At 38.4% G+C, this 17,683-nt stretch overlaps 1 protein-coding gene across 1 annotated transcript in view; it reads left to right on the top strand.

Annotated features, from left to right (window-relative positions):
• tmtc3 (transmembrane O-mannosyltransferase targeting cadherins 3) overlaps positions 1–17,683 on the top strand; it is a 50,541-nt gene that overhangs the window by 15,470 nt on the left and 17,388 nt on the right. Inside the window, exons 5-6 of the mRNA XM_014970006.2 lie at positions 2,056–2,171; positions 3,663–3,835. Of these exons, the coding sequence (XP_014825492.2) occupies positions 2,056–2,171; positions 3,663–3,835 (289 nt within the window). The remainder of the gene's footprint in view (positions 1–2,055; positions 2,172–3,662; positions 3,836–17,683) is intronic.

Consider the following 17,683-nt stretch of genomic DNA (forward strand, 5'->3'; position numbering starts at 1 on the left):
ATTTATTCTGTGTTTCTGTTTTTGATAACTTTATGGATTAAAAACATTGAAAAGGTGTATGATCTGAATGTCTTTTTGGGGGGTAAGTCTTACCTTCTCAGAATAAGTAATGGTTATTAACTGATTTTAATTAACCTTTATTTGTAATAATCAGGTATTACCTACTAGCAAACGAGACATAGTTTTACCTAATTTAACTGAGTAAGTAGCTGTTGAATATATACATAAATATGAGGTAAATTTTACCCAATTTCTTTAAGTATTTCATATATTTTTTGTTCAGTTATTTTATACTCAATATATGTTACTAAATTTACCACAAAAGAGTGGATGCAAATTGTTACCTCAGATTTATTAGGTAAATTCTATAGCTTACTTTTTTCAGTGCAGAGGCCCTCATCCTGGCTGCACAGGAACAGACCCTAAACACCAGAGCAATAGAGGCTCAGATCTACCACACCAGACAAGACCCAAGTTGTAGGTTGTGCAAGGAGGCCCCTGAGACTGTCCAGCACATAACAGCAGGGTGCGAGATGCTGGCAGGGAAAGCGTACTTGAAACATCTGTGCAGAATATGGACTGGAAGCCCCGAGATCAAAGTGGGGAACACCCCCAAAGGTGATGGAGAATGACCGAGCCAAGATCCTGTGGGACTTCCAGATCCAGACAGACAAGATGGTAATAGCGAACCAACCGGACAATGTGGTGGTGGATAAAGAACAGAGGAAAGCCGTTGTGGTGGATGTAGTTATGCGACTACAACATCAGGAAAAAGGACCATGAGAAACTGGAGAAATACCAGGGCCTCAGAGAGGAACTGGAGAAGGCCTGGAAGGTGAAGACCACAGTGGTGCCTGTGGTCATCGGGGCCCTCGGGGCAGTCACCCCCAAACTGGAGCGATGGCTAAAACAGATCCCAGGAACAACATCAGACATCTCAGTCCAGAAATGTGCAGTTCTAGGCACAGCCAAGATACTGCGCAGAACCCTCAAGCTCCCAGGCCTCTGGTAGAGGACCCGAGCTCAGAGGATGAAAGAGACCACCCGCAGAGGGTGATATATATATATATATATATATATATATATATATATATATATATATATATATATATATATATATATATATATATATAAATGACCTGGGCCCTCAGGACTAGTAGGTTAAAGACACTTGCATTTTTTTTTTCCATTGTTCATTGTCATGGATGAAATGTACTCAAGAACCAGGATTATCTAGGCAGGCCATGCAGGACATACTTTGTTTCTGAAATTTGCTCATTTTTCCCACAACAATCAGTCCTTTATCAATATTTTAGCTGTGCCATTGGATAGCCTTATAAATACAATGTATGTAATATTATTTTGTTTTCTCAAATCTCCATTTTTGTTTAAGTTTTTATAAATAACTGTTTTTATAAAATAACTCTATAGAGCAGAGTTTTTGTGTAATACATTTAAAGATGTGTTAGTTTTCCCAGATGTTCGGCGATGTGTGGACTAGGCCTGAGATGGCATTGGAAGACTTCCTCTGCCAACATGGTCACCTTCAAGTTCACCTCCAATTAGCAGGTTTTCCATATGAGCAAGTCGGATTCTTTCTGAATAAAAACAACAAAAACAAAGTTTTATGGTCAAACACGGCAACGATTCCAGCAGTAAAAGACTCAGATTATTTCAAAATATTTCCTGCCGTTGTGGAACAATCAGTTATTTGGTTTATGGGGAAATCACTTTTTCACTCAGGAAAAGCCGTGGATGTTTGTTCCCTTCAAGTTAAACACTGCGTTTTGTCTAATTTCTCTAAATATGTTTGATGACCTGAAACAATTACAGGTTTCTCCTCACCACTGTGTGTAAACTTTTGATTGGAACTGGCTATCGGGTACAAACGTGGAGCAATTATCTTAAAGGTCACTTTACAGAAACCTGATACAAAAGCTACTCACTTCTTGGTTTATTTAAACAAAAGAAATTCAGACACCAAATTTTATATACAGTTAAGTGATCTCATTGTCTCAAATGTTTGTTCTTTTCTTCTTATTTTTGTTTTTCCAGTGTGGCCCCCCATTGCTCTGACTGTAGTTCTGGTGGCTGCAGCAACACTGTGCAAGGAGCAGGGGATCACCGTGGTCGGGATCTGCTGTGTCTATGAAGTGTTTGTTGCACAAGGGGTAGGGCTCTGCAGATGCCTTTGTCTTGTTCATTACAGTAAATTGAATGTTTGCAATCAACTCTTGGAGCACAAAGAGCCTTTATTAGATAAACATAAGGAATTTGTGGAAAAGAAAAAAACACATTTTCTGTCTCAGACCAGTATAACTATTCTCAGTGTTCAACTTCTAGTAGGATAGTTTGCTGCTAATTTCCTTCAGGGCAGTGCGTAAAAGATGAATGGTGTTAATGGAGGTTTACTTTTCTAAATTACTAGCTGGAATCATTTTTATTGTTGAAGGATTGTAAAACAACAAAAAGTTTAAACCACCTTTTACCTCTCTTGGGACTTTCAGAACATTCATACATGCAGATATTGTAATAAATAATAAATGCTATTGTGTAGTATGTAAAGGAGCACTCTTATGTAAAATTGACTTTTCTGAGCTCTACATTGTGTCATAATGTTATTCCCTCATTAGAAACATACCTGGAGTGTTGCCTTGATTTTTTTCATGCATGTTTGGGAAATCCTCTTATGCTCCCATGGCAACCATTTAGCTGTGCAAAATGCCTTGGTTTACTTATCATCACCTTTGATATGAAGCTCCTCCTCCGAGCTGCAGTTTCCAAATTTCCGAACTGCCGCCTCACAGAGCAGCCCTGCACAACTCTCCCACTCAGCTCCTTCAGACTATCCAGCAGCAAATAGCACAAATCTGGTGGAACTGAGCTGCGCTACTTCTCAGTGTAACAGCGCTTAGAAACATTGTCAAAGACTTAATAGAGGAGCCATGTTGTGATGACTTCCTGAAGGCGGAGTTTCAGAAAGAGCTGGAGTTTTTAAAGAGACAGAGACCCAATTCAAGGCGTTAAATTACAAAGTCAAATTTCTTTTAAGTCATACTTGATATACATATGTAGCATTTTTATAACTACTGACAGTAACATAGGTATATGATTGTGCAATGAAATGATAGTATGTGCCTGTAAAACACAGAACACTGCCCCTTTAAAGTGGAATGAAACCCAGTGTAAAAACATAAACCAAACAAATTTTGAAAAGTTCCAAAGTGGACAGTCCCAGTTGGTCAGGACCACCAACTTAGCCAATTAGCAACTTTGTCACTGCATTTAATGATATTTTTTTCTGTTTTTAGAGCCCTCTATTGACTATTTGTCAAAATGAGCGACAAGCAGCAAATCTAGCGACCTTTTTATGCGTTATTGGAGACTTTGGCTATTGCGTGTAAAAGCACGAGTCATTGTGCAGTAACTGGTCTGAGTGAGTAGTGAGTGCTGTCCTGAGCCGCTTCCTAAGCATTGTAGCATTATCTTAGGAAGTTTTCATGAAAATGTCACAATTTGCACTGTAGCAAAAGATAGCACAGCCGTAAGGTTCAATTTACCGTTTATCTACAAAGAAAAAGTCGAGTTGGTGTTTAATTGCTCTTTAAAATGTCTTTGAGGTCGACTTGACTCCTGTTATTTCTTCCCTTTGCCGTTCATAGTTTACTCTGCCCATGATGCTGGACACTCTGCGGCAAGTCCTGCAGGGTAAAGACGGTTTCCCGTACGCAGTCCTGCAGACTCTGCTGAAGCTCATCGTCCTCATCATCAGCACCCTGCTGCTTGTCATCGTCAGGGTCCAGGTCATCCAGTCCCAGTTGCCTGTCTTCACCAGGTAGGCCGACCTCATAACCACATGCACGGAGTCGGGAAATGATTATATAAATTAACTTTATTTGACTTGGAATAGAACATCCCTTTTTTTGTTTCACATTAGTAAAGCTTCGTGTGCTACGTGGGTGATGCATCTTTGCCAAAGATATTCAAACGGTAAATGTTAGTGTAATAAATTTTAAACCATTATTTGCCTGCTAATGGACTTCAGCATTATGCAAACACATTTCACTGATGTGGTTCATGATTTAATTCCGATTGCGTTATGGTTTACAGAAGGTTTCTGTTTATTTCAATAAATAGACCGTCCTCCTGTGGTTTCTGAGTATTTCACTTAATGCATGTGGCTAATGGGCCTGTGTTTTTATTGTGTTTAATAATTATGTTTTTGTTTCTTTTTTCTATCCATCTGTTTTTTTGCACCTGCATGGTCGTAATCAGGGTTGCAGTAGGAGTCAGTCTATCATTAAATATCCCACGCATATTTTATGATCCACTGAGTTTTTTCCCCTTTAAGAACATTTTTTATAGCATCCTAAAAAATATCTGTCATAATCTATTAAAACCAAGTGTGACTTTTAGCAGTTTATATTAAAATATTTCCTGTTTCAAGTTATGTCACCTGGCAGCAGGTGACAGATAAAAGAGTGACCTTCAACCTTCTAGATCTCTACGTATTATCTGAAACCACTATTTGGCATACTGAAAACATGTTTTTAGCGAGAAATATATTTTATTTAGCTTTTGAGACAGCTGACTGTGCTCAGCAACAGGTGGGGAAGGGTTCTGCTCTATTCTCTGTACAGACAGAAAACTCTTGGAATAGGGCTGAGTGTAATTTTTTTTTTTGTTTTATTTCTTTTTTGGTCAATTTATTTTCTCCCTTTCTTGAATATTAATTTGCAATTAATTTTTTTTCAAAACCTTTGCTTTTTATGTTATTGACCTTCTTTGAGTTGACCTGAATTTTAAGTCCAAATAAAGCCAAGCTGTGAAACATGCTTGTAAAACAACATGGTAGGCTCTTGGCTGGCAAACATCTCTCTGAACTATTTAAACCCAGGGAATGCAATGACATAAAAAAAAAAATCCAGCTTTTCCAGAAATGAAATCCTCATAAACAGACAATTTAATTCATTGATAAAATTGATTTATCACCCAGATCAAGTCTGGTCTCCGTAGCATTTTCTTTTGCATCTTTTTTTTTTTTTTTTTTTTTTTTTTTTTTTTTTTTTTTTTTTTTATTAGTTATTTTTCCATTCTAATAAAGACAAACAAAAAAAGGAAACAAAAGAAACATTTTCCACACAACATTAACGTTACAATACACCAGCTCAAAACAAACAAAAAAATAAATAAATAATAATTAAAAAAAATAAAACAGACACATTAATGCAATATATTATGTAAGGCTACGTGAAAAAATTGCAGAAATATCAAGACCAGTATACAATATAAAGGGATCCCAAATATTATGAAACATATCATCTCTATTATGTAATTTACTTGTTAAAAAGTCCAATGACACATATTCAAGGACAGTCCGTTGCCATTGTGTTATGGATGGGACCTTATCTGTTATCCAGTTCAAGAGGACACATTTTCTAGCGCAGAATGTAAGCATCCTGTACAGATGTTTTTCACAATTCTTCTTAAGGCTGTTGTTTGTCACTCCCAGTAACATATACATTGGATTACACTCAGTGCTAATGGAGAAGATCTTGTCCAACTCTTTCTTTATACTAAACCAGAATTGTTGAATTTTCCTACAGGACCAAAGACAGTGAGTCAGATTACCCACCTCTATTTTACATTTGAGGCAAAGCGGAGAAAGGTCTGGATTAAATCGATGACGCAGATATGGAGATATATGGGCCCGATGTAAAATTTTAAGTTGAATAGCTTTAACCTTATTACAAACACTTAAATAATTTGCGTTTTCCCAAGCTTCACCCCAAGCCTCATTGCTGATCTCTATGGCTAGCTCTTTTTCCCATGTCTCCTTTAAGGCAGTCAATTTAGTAACCCCTAATTCTTTTAATAAACTATAACAGGTCTTAGTAGAACTTGTAATTTTTGGTTTAAATAATTGATTTTCACAATCAGAGACATTTTGGTTGATGAGAATTGTTGTATTCTTCAAAATGTAGTCCCTCACCTGTAAATACCGGAAAAAATCATGTCTGTGAACATTATATTTGGTAACTAACTGATCAAAGGACATCAAATTTGGCCCGTCCATTAAATCAGAAAGAACAGATATGCCTTTTGTTGCCCATACTTGAAAGCCAGAGTCATAAATCCCAGGTAAAAAAAGGGGATTATCACATAGTGGGGTGAAAAGAGATGTTAGGTTAGACCTGCCCTCAAGCTTTTGAATTACTTGCCAAGCTTTAACAGTAGATAAGGTGAGAGGATTACTACAACACAATTTTAATTTTTTAAGTTTGTTAAGAAATAGTAAGTTTTTCAGAGGGATGCCAGACATGGAGCTCTCTATGTCAAGCCAGAGAGAAACTGGTTTCTGTATCCAATCAGCAGCTACTCGCATATGAACACTAAGCTGGTACTTTCTTATATCTGGGAGGTCGAGACCGCCTTCTGTGGATGGAAGACAGAGTGTAGAAATTTTTAGACGAGGTTTTCTCCCTGCCCATATAAAAGAACTAAACCAGCCATTTAAAGTTTTAATGGTCTTATGTGTAAAAATGATTGGAACCATCTGTATTGGATATAATAACCTGGGTAGGACATTCATTTTCAGAAGAGCAACGCGGCCAAGCCAAGATAATGGTAAGGTCTTCCATCTCTCCAGGTCCAATCTAACGCGCTCAAACAAGGGGGTGAAATTACTTTTATACATTTGATCAAAAGCAGGTGTGATCTTGATCCCTAAATACACAAAACCCTCTGGAGACCACTTAAAGGGGAAAGAAGAGAGAGTCTGGGGTTTTTGTTTCAATATGCCTAATGGCATAACTTCTGATTTGTTGAAATTGATTTTATAACCTGAAATGTCACTGAATTTATTGATGGTCTCAATGAGAGAGGGTATGGACGTTTCGGGCTGAGTCAATACCACCAACACATCGTCAGCATATAAGGTGATTTTATGCTGTCTTTGTCCAATGGTTAGGCCTCGTATGTCCTCCCGAGCTCTCACCGCTTCTGCGAATGGCTCCACTGCCAAGGCAAAGAGCAGGGGGGAGAGAGGGCAGCCCTGCCTAGTCCCTCTCAAAACATGGAAGTTGGGGGACCGCAACCCATTTGTAAGAACCGCTGAGCAGGGATTATTATACAAAAGCATAACCCATTTCACAAAATTCTCACTGAGGCCAAACTGCCGTAATGTAGAAAACAGGTAGGGCCATTCAACACGGTCAAATGCCTTTTCGGCATCAAGTGAGACCACTAGACCAGGTAATGACTTTTGATTAAAGATCTGGATTGTGTTAAGCAACCGGCGCATGTTGTTATTTGAATTACGGCCCTTAATAAAGCCCGTTTGGTCTTCGTTAATTAAAAGAGGGAGTACACATTCCAGACGACGCGCAAGAATCTTTGAAAGGAGTTTTAAATCTACATTCAACAGAGAGATTGGTCTATAAGAGGCACAGTCTTCTGGAGCTTTGCCTTTTTTCAGTATTAAAGATATATTTGCTTCCCTTAAAGAGACAGGTAATATACCCTTCTCAAAAGAGTCATTATACATATTCAGTAACGGTTCAGCTAGCACTTCTTGAAACTCCTTATAAAATTCAGCAATAAGGCCGTCTGGCCCAGCCACTTTGCCTGTTTGTAGCTCCTTAATGGCATCCAATAACTCCCTCCTTGATATGGGACAATCCAACTGTGATCTCTGTTCCTCAGTCAGCTTAGGAAGATTGAGGGAAGAGAAGAATTCATCTATTAAATCTGGATCATTATATAATTGAGATTTGTAAAGGTTTTCATAGAACTTTTTAAAGATGTCATTAATTGCTGCAGAATCAAAAAACTGTTTTCCGTTTGAATCTGTGATTGAAGAAATAGACTGAGAATTAGACTTCTTTTTTGTTAAATGTGCTAAGTATTTTCCAGGTTTATTGCCATGTTCATATAACCTTTGCCTTGCGAATCTAATTTTAATCTCTGCCTCCTTAGTCAGTAGACAGTCAAGTGATGAACGAAGAGCAGTTATTTCCTTAAGTTTGTGTGTTGAGGGTTTTTTAATATAGTTTTCTTCAGCAAACTTTAGTTTAGATTCTAAAATTTTTTGCTGCTCAGTTTGTCTGTGCCTTTTATAACTTGTATAGGAAGTAATGAGACCTCTTGAATAGGCCTTTGAGGTCTCCCAAAGTAATGACGAATTATCAGTGGAGGGAATATTAATAACTAAGAACTGTTTGAATTCTTCTATAAAATAAGTTATGAATTTTTGATCATAAAAGATAGAGGAGTCAAGGTGCCAACGTTTGTTTTGAGGACACAGATTTCCAATTTTACAATTAATAAAGACTGCAGCATGGTCGGAAATCACTATGTTACCAATTGAACTGGACATTATTGATGATACTATACTGTTCGGGACAAAGAAGTAGTCTATTCTTGTATAGCACAAATGCACTTTGGAGAAGAATGTAAATTCTTTGTTTACCATATGTTGAGTTCTCCATACATCCACGTAGTCTAGCTCCTCACATAAAGCAATGAGAGTTTTGGCCTGGCGAAGAAGACCTAAACTGCCTTGAGGAGATTTATCCATAATTGGGTTTAAGTGGCAGTTAAAGTCTCCTCCAACAAATGAATTCTTGATATTTAGATTCACTAGTTTTGTAAAAGCAGTGATCATGAAGTCTCCTGGATGACCAGGAGGAAAGTAAATATTCAAGATTGCAACTTCCTCCCCATATAAAACACCTCTCACTATGACATAGCGACCACCTTCATCTTTTATACAGTCAGTTGGTTTAAATGGTAAATGCCTGCTAATTAAAATAGCTGTGCCTCTGCTCCTTGATGAAAACGAAGAGAAAAATACCTGTCCAAACCCCCCCTGAGCTAATTTAAGATGTTCTATAGAATCCAGATGCGTCTCCTGTAATAAAGCTATGTGAATCTGCTCTCTCTTAAGATAGTTCAAAACCTTTCTCCGCTTAATGGGTGTGTTAATGCCATTTACATTCCAAGAACACATATTTAAAGTTGACATAATAGTATTTCAAGAAAATAGGGTAGGATAAACACTGTATACATTTCCATTTATTGGTCGTAGCATAAATATACAAAACAAAAAGGAAAAGAGAAAAAAAAAAAAAAAAAAAAAGAAAAGCCGGATGAAAATATAACAAACAATCTAAAACAAAACAAATAGATCATGCCCAACAATGGCAAAAAAAAAAAAAAAAGAACTTAACACTGTCCTACTCCTAACTGGAGAGGCTAAGTGTAAAGGCTTTCTAGCGGCAGAAGATAGCTTCCTACTCAGAAGGGTAACAGCGACACCCCAAACGCAATAAAAAGAAGAGAAAAACTACTGTAAATGTAGCTGCAACGCCATCAATGCCCCTTAAATATTAAAACCAATCTGTCCTTCATTCTCAGCATTAACGCAATAGTAACAGGGAAGAAAAGAAAAAAAAAAAAAAAAAAGGGATAAGATAAAAATGAATTATACAAGAGAAAAAACGAGGAGAAATTAGATGTCAGTAGCACGCAGTCACTCAAAACGCACCGTTGAAAACCCCACAACCACAAACGAGCAAAACACTTCAATTTCAGTCCGATGTTCACTCACCATCAGTAGCAGGAGTGGCATCTAACGATTTAATAAAGTCTTTCACCTCAGATGCATCTTTATACACCTTAGTTGAGCCGTTGTAGGTTATCTTCAGCAAAGCAGGGTAGATATGTCTGTAGTCGGCACCAATGGCACGAAGAAGCTTCTTCACATCATCAAAACTTTTTCGTTTACGAACCACAGCAGCCGAGAAATCCTGGAATATCATCACCGTGGCGCTCCCGTGCTTCAAGGGTCGGTTATTCCTGCCCAGCTGGAACGCTGCATTCATAATACGCTGTTTGTCTTGAAAATTATGCAGCCTCACCAGCACCGGGCGAGGTCTTAGCTCGGAGGACGGCACCTGATTTGGAGTGCGATGCGCTCTGTCTATTTTAAGTCGGCCCGTTTTTGTTTTAATGTGAAGAAGTTCTGGCAGCCAGGTCTCAAAGAAACGAGTGGGATCGTTGCCTTCAGCCTTTTCCGGTAGGCCAACAATACGGATATTCTTCCTTCTCCCCCTGTTTTCTAGATCATCAGCCCGCTCCGTCAGGTCTTTCACCCGCTTTCCCAGCGATTCGAGTTTGTCAATGGACGGGACCAAGTCATCCTCTATAGCTGAGAGACGGGTTTCAATCTCTTTTATGCGTGTTTCATGGTCTTCCAAATATTTACCATGCGTCTGTAAGAGCAGAGAGACTGGCCCGAGTTTCTCTTCAATAACTTTAGTGAGATTCGCAGTGACTTCACGAATCACCTCGCGTAGTGCTGGATCCATTCCTTCTGACACGGTGCTAGCAACCATGTTAGCTTCACTGCTCTGCGGCCTGGGATTCTCCTCGGCGTCGACTGCTGGGGTTTTCCTGCGTGGCATATTGTCAGGCTGAGTCGAAAAATATCTACTAATACTCATCGCAGTTTCGCAGAAAGAGAATGAGAGTGTTCTGACATTATTCGTGGGGTATAAGTGGAGAAATATAATGGAGTGGCGTGCTAACACTCCAAAGCACGACCGCACCTCAAGCCGCCATATTGAAATTGATTTATCACCCAGATCAAGTCTGGTCTCCGTAGCATTTTCTTTTGCATCTTAATAAAAAATTATTTTGAACTGTGTGAGCAATATGGCGGCGAATTTCATATAATCTTAAGCCATAGCTTGTTAAAACCTCTGTAAATCTTTTATGCCGTTAACTAGCCCATGAATGATAAAGCTGCACAAAATCATCTGTAGGATCCAGGGTTCTCTTGAGTATATCCACCGCCATCCAACATACCGCGTTTCAACTTTGGGTTTGGAAAATATCAACACTGCATTGATCCAGAAAGTACATCTGCATACACTCCCTTGTAAAAGTGTTTTACAATCATGCTCCTCGCGGCCTTCAGGGCAGACCGCCCAACATGTTTCAGCAGTGTAAGTACGCCAAGACACCTGATTCAACAGCTTATCGTCAAGTTCTACAGAAGCCCGTTAATAATCCACCAATTTAAAGTATGTGGACTCAAGCAGGGAAACATTTAAATGCTATACAGCATTTTATCTCACAAAAAGTAATCTAGTTCTCCTTCTGCTTGTGTAAAAGAAGACATTTGATTGTGAAGGATTAGAAATTGTTGCAGAACCTTTTAAAAGCAAAAGCCCTGAGATAATCTATTATAAATACATTCTATTTTGTTTTCCTACTTTAACTTAACTAAAACCTTTTATGAAGCTGGAATAAAAGGGTTACTGGTTATAAAGATTACCAGGGTTTTTGTTATCAGGTCTGTGAAGCATTGTCAAAGGGATATTTACCAAAGAAACCAAAGCGTTACATGTACAGTTGTGGTCAAAAGTTTACATACACTTGTAAAAAAACATAATGTTATGGCTGTCTTGAGTTTTCAATAAGTTCTACAACTCTTATTTTTCTGTGATAGAGTGATCGGAACACATACATGTTTGTCACAAAAATCAGTCATAAAATTTGGTTCTTTCATAAATTTATTATGGGTCTGCTGAAAATGTCACCAAATCTGCTGGGTCAAAAATATAGATACAGCAACAAAATTTGTCAATTTTGGTGATGTAGCGAGTTGTGTCAATCAAATTAGCTTCATGTCATGGCCTCTTCACTTCTTGTAAGTGATTCTGATTGACTACAGCTGTTGACTTCTCATGAGCCCATTTAAACAGGGCTCATTTGACCCAGTGATTAGACTCAGCTACAAAAGCTACAATGGGAAAGTCAAAGGAACTCAGTGTGGATCTGAAAAAGCGAATTATTGACTTGAACAAGTCAGGGAGGTCACTTGGAGCCATTTCAAAGCAGCTACAGGTCCCAAGAGCAACTGTGCAGACAATTATACGCAAGTATAAAGTGCATGGAACAGTTGTCTCACTGCCACGATCAGGAAGAAAACGCAAGCTATCACATGCTGCCGAGAGGAGATTGGTCAGGATGGTCAAGAGTCAACCAAGAATCACCAAGAAGCAGGTCTGCAAGGATTTGGAAGCTGATGGAACACAGGTGTCAGTCTCCACAGTCAAGCGTGTTTTACATCGCCATGGACTGAGAGGCTGCCGTGCAAGAAAGAAGCCCTTGCTCCAGAAAAGGCACCTTAAGACTCGGCTGAAGTTTGCTGCTGATCACATGGACAAAGATAAAACCTTTTGGAGGAAAGTTCTCTGGTCAGACGAAACAAAAATTGAGCTGTTTGGCCACAACACCCAGCAATATGTTTGGAGGAGAAAAGGTGAGGCCTTTAATCCCAGGAACACCATGCCTACTGTCAAGCATGGTGGTGGTAGTATTATGCTCTGGGGATGTTTTGCTGCCAGTGGAACTGGTTCTTTGCAGAAAGTAAATGGGATAATGAAGAAGGAGGATTACCTCCAAATTCTGCAGGAAAACTTAAAACCATCAGCCCGAAGGTTGGGTCTTGGGCGCAGTTGGGTGTTCCAACAAGACAATGACCCAAAACACACATCAAAAGTGGTAAAGGAATGGCTAAACCAGGCTAGAATTAAGGTTTTAGAATGGCCTTCCCAAAGTCCTGACTTAAACCCCATTGAGAACATGTGGACAGTGCTAAAGAAACAGGTTCATGCAAGAAAACCATCACATTTAGCTGAACTGCACCAATTCTGTCAAGAAGAGTGGTCAAACATTCGACCTGAAGCTTGCCAGGAGCTTGTGGATGGCTACCAAAAGCGCCTAGTTGCCGTGAAAATGGCCAAGGGACATGTAACCAAATACTAATGTTGCTGTATCTATATTTTTGACCCAGCAGATTTGGTGACATTTTCAGCAGACCCATAATAAATTTATGAAAGAACCAAATTTTATGACTGTTTTTTGTGACAAACATGTATGTGTTCCGATCACTCTATCACAGAAAAATAAGAGTTGTAGAACTTATTGAAAACTCAAGACAGCCATAACATTATGTTTTTTTACAAGTGTATGTAAACTTTTGACCACAACTGTAGCTGAACCTTGGACTTAGCACAAGAAGACTTTTTGAAGGTGGTTGGCCCTCACTACATCCAGCAGGATTTTCCTAGAGCAGACCATTTCACTAGCTGGCTAGAGTCACAGACTTATATCCTTTGTAAATGAGTTACCTGCTTTACTTCTACTCCACCCACTGGATCTAAATGAGCTAATTACTAATTTAAAGCCAGTTTGGAGGCATACACTGAAGAGGGTTGCCAGATTGCATCCAGTATCAAAATAGGAAGGCCACATTTGTGCTGTGGTAAAATGAATGCAGATTTATCTGTCTAAAGTGCATTAAAGCTAGGGTCCAGCTCAACAGCTCTGAGTGTCTGTAGTGATGTGGTCACTGCATGTTGCATAGTAATCTTTGTCATGTATATGAAAATAGTTTAATCTTTTAAAAATAACCGCACGAAATCCTTCAGCATTTGTCGCCTGTTAAGAATGGGCGCAGCTGACATTCACAGTGGTATGAGTAAGATAATTTAACTTATGGAAGTTTATAAGCCAATCCCACACACTATCAAAATCAGTTAGTCCCATAATCCATCAAAACGTAGTCGAAAGATAATTTTTCTCTCCTTTACACTGAACAATCCTTCTGCCTTCAAAGACGCAGAGGAGATTTCTGCATTCTGCTATTATTTAGGATCAATCCAGGATAAAAACATTTCAACGAAAAATTACGAGATAAATCAACAGGAGTGGGTAATTGAAGCAATAAAGGTGTAACATTAAAAATAATAAAAACAGCACATAGTATCACATGAATGAGTCACATTTTATTTACTTTCTATCACCACAGATTGGGTTGATAACCTGAAGAATGGAAGACAGTTGTCTTCTGTAGCGTAAACATTTGATTAGGGGAGTGATAGCAGCATGAACTGTGTGAATACAACAAAACAACATTCTCCAATAGTCCAAATGGATTACATTTACAGTGATCCCTCATTTTTCGTGGGGGTTGCATTCCGAAAATAACCCAAGATAAGTGAAATCCGCGAAGTAGAGTTACCTTTATCTTTTTTACAATTGTTACACAGCATAATTAAATACTCTACATTGAAACCAAAGAACAAACCTGTTTTCAGGTCAGCGGGTGTGTGTTCATCAATCGAGCCTTAATGTGATCCGGAGTCATGTCATTAAAACCGTCTAGTCCAAGCTGCCCTGCGAGATTCACAGCTGTATCTATGGCAGAGCGATGGATCTCGTCAAGCGAGCCTCTGGTCGGGTTTTGCGCTGATTCTGGCCACAGTTTTTTCCAGCAGGCATTCAAAGTTTCAGTTTTCATCTCTTGAATGACCAAGCTCTGTATTACGTATATTTAAATACCATAACGTTATTGGCACACAAGTAGAGAAGAAGTGGAGATGCAGAACACAATGAACTGTGAAAAAAAAAAAATGGCCCAAAAAAAATCCACGAAGCAGCGAGACCGCGAAAGGTGAATCGCGTTATAGCGAGGGATCACTGTACTATTGCTAAAGGCTATTTACTAAACCAACTTTGATGTTTGATGTGCAAACATCAAAGATACCACATTGCTTTTTCCACAACTCTAGGCTAAAAGGAGAAATTTTATGTCTAAAGTATCAAATTTTAATCCAAAGTTTATAGGTCTCTCTGAAGACTAATGAAAGAACTTTGCAATCAAGGTTTGATTCATCTTTATTTGAACCTAGTATGGGAAAGGTCTGGAAAAAAGGGAGGATGAACGAATGATATGTTTTGGACAACTTTGATAAGCAACTCTGATGCCGACCATTGGTCAAAGTAAACTCTGGCCTTTATACAAACCTAGGTTTCAATTCAGTTGAAGTGAACTCTGGTACGGTTCAAATGCATATGTGGATGCCAAGTGGACCAGAGACAGCTCTATAAGCAGAACTGTATCAATAAGCACTTCAGAGAGAAATAGCTTGTAATCTTTTCCCAAAGACTAGAGAAATCCTACAAAAATCCTGGCTGAATTACAAGGGATGTAATTCAGCCAGTGTCAGAACAAGGACACATCTAAAATAACCACAACAGACTCTTAAGGACTGTAGTTGTCCTGCCTTTAACAAGGAAGAGAAACCACCTCATGATTTTTAACTGCTTCACTTTCAAAATGTCAAACATCTAATCATTCTGTTGAATAAATACAAGTTTACATTGCATTTTTATCACTCTAATCGATAGCTAGATAAACATCAATTAGTGTGTACTGAATATCATCTTCATTTCGTTGAGGTTACGTAAGTGTTGAACCAAGATACTTGGACATTGGTCAATGAAAGAGTTAGTCTCAGTTAGGTTCCTGAGGTAACTTAATGAAAATGCTGTTGATATCACAATAAAATATAAGATATGACCAAACAATTTTTAAAACTTTTTTTTAATGGTGAAAAGGAAAAAAGCCACAAAATGGTTTAGTCCTTCACCTGACCTCAGTTGGATTTAGTTTCCTTTAATCTTGTTTCTAACCACAGCAAATGCACTGAAACACCAAATCATGCATCAGTTCACAGTGGCTTCAGTAAAGGTCCAGTATAGTTTAATCAGCTGACGTTTCCAATGACTGTTTTCACGAAACATAATAAAAAGGCAACTTATCAAGTATCTGAATTAAACCCACCGTTTATAGAAGTAATTTAGAGCGATATCTTTTAAGTAAAGGTATATGGACTCTATGACCCTCTCAAAACATTCAGTGTAAATGTTAATAGTTATGCAGCCTGGAGTATTTGTTGATGGTTATCTATTTTTAAATGGTCTGCACAAGATTCTACCTAATGACATTTGAGCGTGATGATAGAATTCCAGATAATTAGCTGGGACAGACTAATCCTCTGGCTGTAATCCTAAAGATGACTCCAGATTGTCTGCTAGAATATCTGCCACAGAGCCATAATAGTTTGTCCAGCATATGTAGCTTATTGTCTGCTGGGTGCCGATCAGGGTTTACGCCAGGGGTTCTATAAAACAAGTTCAGACTACGACCCATGTCAGAGCAGTTCAGATACAAATGCAGGCTTGGCACAGCAAGAAAAGACTGATCAGGAGTTATGATTGTGGAGATATCCCAAAGACAAAACACATCCATAACGCTATATTTACTCTGCTTTAAGTGAAGTTTTCAAATATTTCCGGAATAGCTGTCTTATCTAGATAGCATATAAATTATTTTATATACGGGCTTTAACTGTGTGGTTTTGTTTTTTTTATGTTATCTACAAGAAACTAAGGTCTGGAAGGTCTTTGAAAGCATTCCTTGGTCTAAGCTGCTTTTTTGCCTATTTTCACTCTTCTATTCTTAAATGGGACTATCGCAACATATTGTGTTGTATGTCTGAAATAAAATGTCAGGTGTAAAAACTAAAGCTGCAAAAAAAAAAAAATCAGTAAAACCTAATACATAATCCAAAAGGATATGAGAATATCATTTTGGACCCATAATGGCATAAGTGGTCATTGAGTATTTCTACTGGTAGAGGAGTCAGCATCACATTATGTGTGAGAGCAGTTGCTGTAAAACAAGGTGTTACTATTTCTTTAGTATAAAATGGCATATTCAAATGGCTCAATTACCATTTAATCTTGTGGTAATTAGCTATTTATTTCTCTGGTATATTGGACCAGAGAAACACCCAAAACCTGCAGGACCATGGCCCTTAAAGGCTCGAGTTGAACACCACTGGTACTAAAGTCTGCTCCTCTTGATGACTGATTGAAGGTCACAAGGAGCCTCACACAAAGCCCCATGTTTTTTAGTAAAGCTTTATGTTGACAACAGTGGTTTATTACTTGGAGTTTGGGAAAGTTAAATAGTTTAATATGTGGAAAGAATTTGTCTGAAAATGGTCATGTACTCGGCAGAAATGAATTGCACTTCAGTTCGTTTGCATAGAAGATCCGGTTCATTTGGGGAGGTGTGAATATGCAATTTAACTCTGATGCAGACCAAAAAAGTGAACTCTGGTCCGCCTACAAACCCAGCTTTTGGTTTGGTTGAAGTGAACTGGCACAGTTCAAATGCATATGTGAATGCCAAGCAGACCGGAGACTGCTCCAAAAGCAGGAAGCGGATTATAGTGCAGGGCATTTTGGGTAGATACAACCAAAACAAACAAGCAAGTCTAGCACTAGCAGGAGAAATGGCTTGTGGTCTTTTACCAATAAGAGAGGAATCCTCACGAGCACTAAAATGTGACACCACTCCGTTTCTGTTGACATTTCTTGAAGAAGGAAGTTTTGCTCAGTGTCTTCGTGTTATTTACTACAGTGGTTCTTGTTGCAGCGCCACCACAGGCAAGGAGGTGAACAAGTTTTTCAAAGATTTTGGATCATTGGACACATTGAAATGTGAAAGTGAACCGGAGAAGAAAATGTAACAAATATTGCAACTTTGATTCCCAATTGAACCGAGTCTCCCGGATTATGAGGTGTGGAAAAAAAAATCCTAAAAGACTTCCACAACTTTAACTTACCTTGTAAAGAAATATCAATCTTGACTACCTAGAAATGGAGTCTGGCAGCTTGAGGACAAACCGTAAAAAAAAAGAAGAGTAAAGAAAGTTTGTGAAAGTAATGGTATCAGTGCAGAATTTCTGTTTTAGCC

The sequence above is a fragment of the Poecilia mexicana genome, unplaced genomic scaffold (assembly GCF_051168715.1).
Source record: "Poecilia mexicana isolate PSO_F unplaced genomic scaffold, ASM5116871v1 scaffold_6, whole genome shotgun sequence".
NCBI classification, from domain to species: Eukaryota; Metazoa; Chordata; class Actinopteri; order Cyprinodontiformes; family Poeciliidae; genus Poecilia; species Poecilia mexicana.